The 6,312-nt window shown below is 36.9% G+C and overlaps 1 protein-coding gene across 1 annotated transcript in view; it reads right to left on the bottom strand.

The window, feature by feature from the left end:
* LOC107564145 (serine/threonine-protein kinase OSR1-like) overlaps window positions 1–6,021 on the bottom strand; it is a gene marked incomplete at its 3' end in the record, with an annotated part of 18,944 nt that extends 12,923 nt beyond the window's left edge. Inside the window, exon 1 of the mRNA XM_016249153.1 lies at window positions 5,810–6,021. Coding sequence (XP_016104639.1) covers window positions 5,810–5,915 — 106 coding nt within the window. The remainder of the gene's footprint in view (window positions 1–5,809) is intronic.
* Between the last annotated feature and the right edge of the window lie 291 nt (window positions 6,022–6,312).

The raw sequence follows: 6,312 nt of genomic DNA, 5'->3' as shown, positions 1-6,312 counted from the left end.
GAAGGCCAACAATTCACTAAAAATGTTTTTTTTATTGGTCTTATTTATTGAGATGCACCTGTATATTTTTTGGCGAGTAAATATTATGCAAAAAAAACCTAAACGTGATTAAATTACATTTAAATTCATCAATTTGTCTGCATTTTATTTGCAATCATTAGATTCTATTTAATCCAGCTCCAAGGAAAAGTACTTGAACCCTTGGATTTACCATGTAAATTTGATCTGATCCTCAATCAACTCATCAGGAATAGACAAACGCAGTCTGCTTAAGCAAATACCAATAAAAATTACTTCATTTCCTTATAATGAAATTATATAACTAAATGATATGAAATTATATAAATGATATCTATATGAATTATATAACTAAAATTAAATAACTCTAATTACAGATTTAGGTTAAATAAAAATGTCAGTCTTTATTTTTCTTCTTTTTAGGAAACAAATCAAAGAAAAATAAACAAATTCTACTGTTCTTAATATTCTGTATGTTGCTCAAAAACAAAATATATAGTGTTCAGCAGAAAAAGTTTTAATTTTTTTTACCCAGTCATTTAAAAATAACACATTTTAGAGCTGTAACGACAATACCGTGAAACCGTGATATGTCTGCTTATGGTTATCATACCGTCAAAATCTCATACCGGCCCATGCCTAGATGCAACATGAGCATATCTAAATTTAATGCTGCAACACTTTTGGGGAATAAGGGAAGTCGTGGCCTAATGGTTAGAGAGGACTTGTAACCCAAAAGGTTGCAGGTTCGAGTCTTGTACTGGCAGGGATTGTAGGTGAGGGGAGTGAATGTACAGCACTCTTTCCCACCTTCAATACCACGACTGAGGTGCCCTTGAGCAAGGCACCGAACCCCCAACTGCTCCCCGGGTGCCACAGCATAAATGGCTGCCCACTGCTCCGGGTGTGTGTTCACTGCTGTGTGTGTGCACTTTGGATGGGTTAAAAAAACTAGACCACTAGTATGGGTCACCATACTTGGCCCATGTCACGTCACTTTTTTTTTTTTCCATTTCATTTTCACTTTATTCGTGTCACCAGTAATAGTTGAATTAGTACAGGGGCACTTTTGTCCAGTTTGGTGGCATTTTTGCCCCAAGCTCACAATATTTCCGACCCGTGGCCAGGGGAAGACCAAGCCTATGGGAGGAGAAGTCATGTGACTCAGCTTATTGCATGAATAATATTTATATATGCCATATATTAATATTTATAATCAATATGAATAGCTGTGCATGCACAAGCGACGGGTATACTTCAGCTGTACGTGCACCTCTTGCACCACTTTCCATGTGTCTCTCATTGAAAATTAACTGACCTGTGCTTTCCGCGTCCTGAACAGCCTTTATGTTGAGCTGCCCACCGCATATTCACCCGGATCTTCCGATGGCCTGTACATACATTTATTAAATAATAGCCTATAATACAGAATTTGCAGCAGTAGTTGTGTGCATTTTTTTTTTTACGTCATGAAACGTTCATGTATGCTTTTATTTTAGTGCAATTGTATCAATAAACAAAATCTCTTGTGCATCTTAAAGATCATGTTTAATTTGTGACACTGAAGTGGGGGCGGCATGACAGTGTTTCGTCTAGAGCAGCTGTTGAGCTTGTGCCAGCCCTGCATTAACCTCTTCTAAACGAAACGGTTTCAGTTCTGCAATATTTAAAGGTTATCTATCTCTCTAGGTCATGCTAAAGCATCTCAGTCGGGTTGAGGTCAGGACTCTTCTGGGTCACTCAAAGTGGTGTATGACAGACAGATGGACTTCAGTTTCCTGCTAAATGGCCTGAATCGTATAAACTTGGGAATAAATTCCATTCGACTTTTTGCACATTTTTGACACGCAGCAATGCTTTTTTGGGACAGCAGTGGCTTCCTCTTTGCAGGACACCCACAGCGCTGAACTTTCTCCATTTATAGACAGTTTGTTTTACCATGTGTTGATGAACATGCAGAGATGATTTCGTAACCCTTTTTCAGCTTGCAAGTCAACAAGTTTCAATCTGAGGCGTGCTGAGCTCTCTTTTGGTTTTTGAAAGTTCCTTCAGTGTCTGTGATATCCCACAATCCCGTGCATGCAGTCAGTTATCCATTTTTGAACTTATGATTCAATTTTGTACTGTGAAATAAGCATTGTAGGCATTAAATATTAATTTGGTTATACCTAAATTCAACTTAAATTTGATCATTAGACATGTGATTGTGTCTGAAATGAGTTTCCTTAGGAGGTAGTAGTATCTTCATACAAAACCACTGTCTGTCATTGACTGAACTGAGAAGTGAGGCAAAATGAAACTCCATGGGTTCACATACTTTTTCTTGTAACTGTAGGCCTATTGCAGCATTATGTTTATCGGCCAGTAGCTACCATTCTCTCAAAATATTGAAAAAGTCACATTTGTTGACCACAAATCATATTATATTATATAATAATTTATAATTATATAATTATGTAGTTATAATATATTAAACATGTATTTAATTTTTTATTAAATAATTAATAATTAAATAATATTTTTTATTAAATCATTTAATTATATAATTATAGTTATACTGTATATTAATCAAATGTATAATACTTCATTATATAATATGATCCATTTATATACAGTACAATACCATCCAGAAGATTGTGGGGGTTTTTTTTTTACAGAAATCTTTTGTAATATTATGAATGTATTAAGTGTCGCTTTTCATATTTTTTTTAAAGTGTCACTACATTCATATCACATTTGTGACTATAAACACACACGCACAAACACAAATGCAGTGCTGCTATTCACACCGTAAGAGTGTGTGACACTCTGCCAACTGCGGCTGACAGATAAGGAGGGGGTCCTGACCATGCAGTCCTGATTAGCAGAAGAAGTGCACAGAAACTATAGAGAAGCTCTCCGGTAATGCTAGCTCTTATCTGAGCTGATAGCATACTGCTTTAACAGGCATCTCAACTAGAGCCCGACCGATATATCGTTTTGCCAATATTATCGGCGAATATGCTGCCGATATGCCGCCGATATGAACATTTTTTTACAGAACATATAACGCTGATAAAATGCTTGAAATGGTGTAATTACTTAGTTTGTCCAGCACAGCGCGCTCCATTGTTTGCTACTGGCAACCTGGATCCCGGAGGGCTACCGACGCCCGGAGGGTGGTGTTCGAGAGGGCTCCTCGAGCTGAAGGGATCCTCCGAATTTGGTGGAGATCTCACTTCAGTAAGGAGGTCTCTTGTTCAGGCAGCAGCATTCAAGCGTTGTCTTATTCGACTGCAAGTGCCCTGCGAAGTGGACTTCACATGAAATTCCGCCATGACTCCAGTTCCAAGGGAACGTACACGTAACATTCAAAGGGCATTAAAGTGCGCAAGACGTGAATTTATATTGTATTTATTTACAGAGGTATATTATGTCACACTTCTCTAGTAAGTTTCGTCTGTGTGTGAAGACAATTGCGCAAATCCGTGTATGAATGTTCCGAAGTGAAATAAACTTCAAAGGAATAAAGTTGAATGGAATTGAATTGAATTAAAGTTGAATAAACTTCCACTTTACTGTTCAGTGCACTGATGTCAGACTCATTTTGGATAATAAAGTTTATTGTTAAATTGTTAAATGCCCGGCCTCCATTACGTATCTCTGTCACGTCATTATAAGTGTTTGATCACCACATTTGAGTGATCATTGCAAAAAATGTGTTTATGTATATATATTCTGTTTATGTATATACTGTATTCTATATATAGTACCAGTCAAATGTTTGGACCCTTGAATGGGAAAGTGTCCAAACTTTTGACTGGTACTGTACTATAATATACACAAAGGATATCTGCCTTTATTTACTCCCAAATATCGGTATCGGCCCAAAAAAAAACCATATCGGTCGGGCTCTAATCTCAACCTCCCTGCGCTCACAGCCCTGAAGAGGGCCTTCTGTGTTTCTGTCTTTATTTACTCTGGGAGCCTCATGTCTGCAGGCAGTGGGTCCATCACTATCAGCCGTCTCAATTTGAGTCGAACTTTTATAGATTTGAGAATGCAGCAAAATGTCAATGAATGAAGAAAAGAAAAAAAACAGGGAAGGAAAATGTCATAAAATAACAGATTATTATTGATTATTAGGAAAAGTTCACTCATAAAATTAAAAAAGTCATATATTGGGAAGTCTTTTTGCTATAATTATTATGCATGCTGTATGGCCTCATATTAACCGTTCAACTAGTGAAGACAAAAAGGTGTTTACAAAGAGTGGAAAAAAAGGGAAATTCATAGAAATTTTAAACTAACATCTTGTTGTTGACCAATAAAAGCCCATAAGCAGGTATGCATAAACTACACATCCGCAACTGCATGATGCTTTGCTATTATCTTTAAGGATGTTTATAAATACAATAACTTTTATATAAGCCCTAGTTAGTAATATTTCAAGATAAACACTTACTGGACTGAAGCAGCGTCGATTTACTTGATTATCCATATATCGTTTTTTTTTTTTTTAAATCATTTTAAAATGTTAATATGATCATCAGGTTTTTGATGAACGTTTATTTGTTCATCTTTCAATCATTATTGTATTGCTTTGCATTATATGCTTTGAGTTCCACAATAAAAGCTTTGATCCAAAAACTAATTTAAATATCATCTTACTAAAACATGTTATTGGGAGATATTGAGTGGTGACTGATATTTATATCATTTTATGCAAGTAGTCTGTTATACTGTTACAAAGATCTCATTGATTTACAGTACAAGCCATCAGAATTGTATCCATATAAATATCAGCATCTACACGAAATTGCATATTTTTGTTCAGTCTGGGCCTTTGAATATCATATATATATATATATGGTCTGAAGTTTCAATAAATTGTTCCATTCAATTCGATTATATTATTTCATGTGCCAGGCTTTACAGGGTTAATATGTGTACTGCGTGAGCGGTGTAATATAAAATATGCATATAAATTCTAATAATAATAATAATAATATGTACATTAGTCAGTGTTTAAAGCACGTTACAAAGCATAAACATAAAATACATAAATTGATATATCTAATGTCAATGTGTTATAAGATCAATCCGCCAATTGTGCTTAAGTGACGTAGGCAGGCTATATAAATGTGTCATTGTAATTCAATTTCTCAAAACTGCTGTTCATTTCTTTGTGAAGAACTTTTTGAATTATCAAAAAAAAAATTACTAGATGCACTTTTGAGAAATGAGAAGTGCTCGATCTGAGCAGCAGAGGGTGTCGTGAGACGAGCGCAAACTCATCGCATGCAGCAAATGACACCTTTGAATCTCACAGACAGTGCAAGTGGCGACAAGATGCACGCATGCACTACACACTCAGAATATTAATATCTTAAAATATGTCAAATCATAATAATGACTCTCGTTGTCGCTGCTATTAGTGTTTTGTTAAATATCCGCCAGTCTGTGCAATGCATCAACTTCAAACCCCTGAAACTTGGTTGCACTTTTTGGTCACAATAACCTTCCCTGTGTATAATAATAATAATAATAATAATAACAGCACCTTTACTGTAAACGTCACAGTAGCCTGATGTCTCACTGGACACGTGCTATTATAAGGCATCATCACTCATTACACGCGCGCTGTCATTACATCTAATAGCTCCAAAACATATGATAGGAAGCTTCCCTTGTCACATCCGCATCGCATTACTGTCATCGGCCGGTGCATATGGGGAAAAAGCCGGTAGGCCCAAACCAAAGCAACAAATCGAAGCCAATGACGGGCTCAAATCCACCTGCAACTACCCACCGATCACCTCCTGGAGCTCGTACGCCTCCTTGACAATGGGCCAGCTGCTGGTGAGCGCCGGCTGCGGGGTTTGGACGGCCGCCGGGGGGTCGCTCTGCTCCGCCATGATGCTGCTGAGAGAGTCGCTCTCACTCGCTCACCTCCGCGCTGCTGCTGGATCACTGCCGCCTGACTGTGATGAACACATCCGGAGAGACACTTCGCGAATCCTACTACAGCTAGGGCTTAGCTCATGAATATTCATTTCGGCGCGCTGATATCACTACAGCGTAGCACGTGAATATTAAGTAGCTTATGAATATAAATTTGCCCGTGGTGACGTGGTTTGGTGACTTTCGTTGGAGTGTCAAGTTAGGTTAGGTAGTTTCATTTATTTTTATTTACTTTTATATTATGTAGTTTCATTTATTTTATTTTATTTCATTCATTCATTCGTTCATTCAATCATTCATTCATTTAGTTGAGTAAGCGTATGCTATCTTGTTTTATTTATTTATTTATTC

This window comes from Sinocyclocheilus grahami, unplaced genomic scaffold (genome assembly GCF_001515645.1).
Source record: "Sinocyclocheilus grahami isolate Dianchi unplaced genomic scaffold, SAMN03320097.WGS_v1.1 scaffold913.1, whole genome shotgun sequence".
Classification (NCBI taxonomy): Eukaryota; Metazoa; Chordata; class Actinopteri; order Cypriniformes; family Cyprinidae; genus Sinocyclocheilus; species Sinocyclocheilus grahami.
This window is presented reverse-complemented; position numbering and strand designations above follow the sequence as displayed.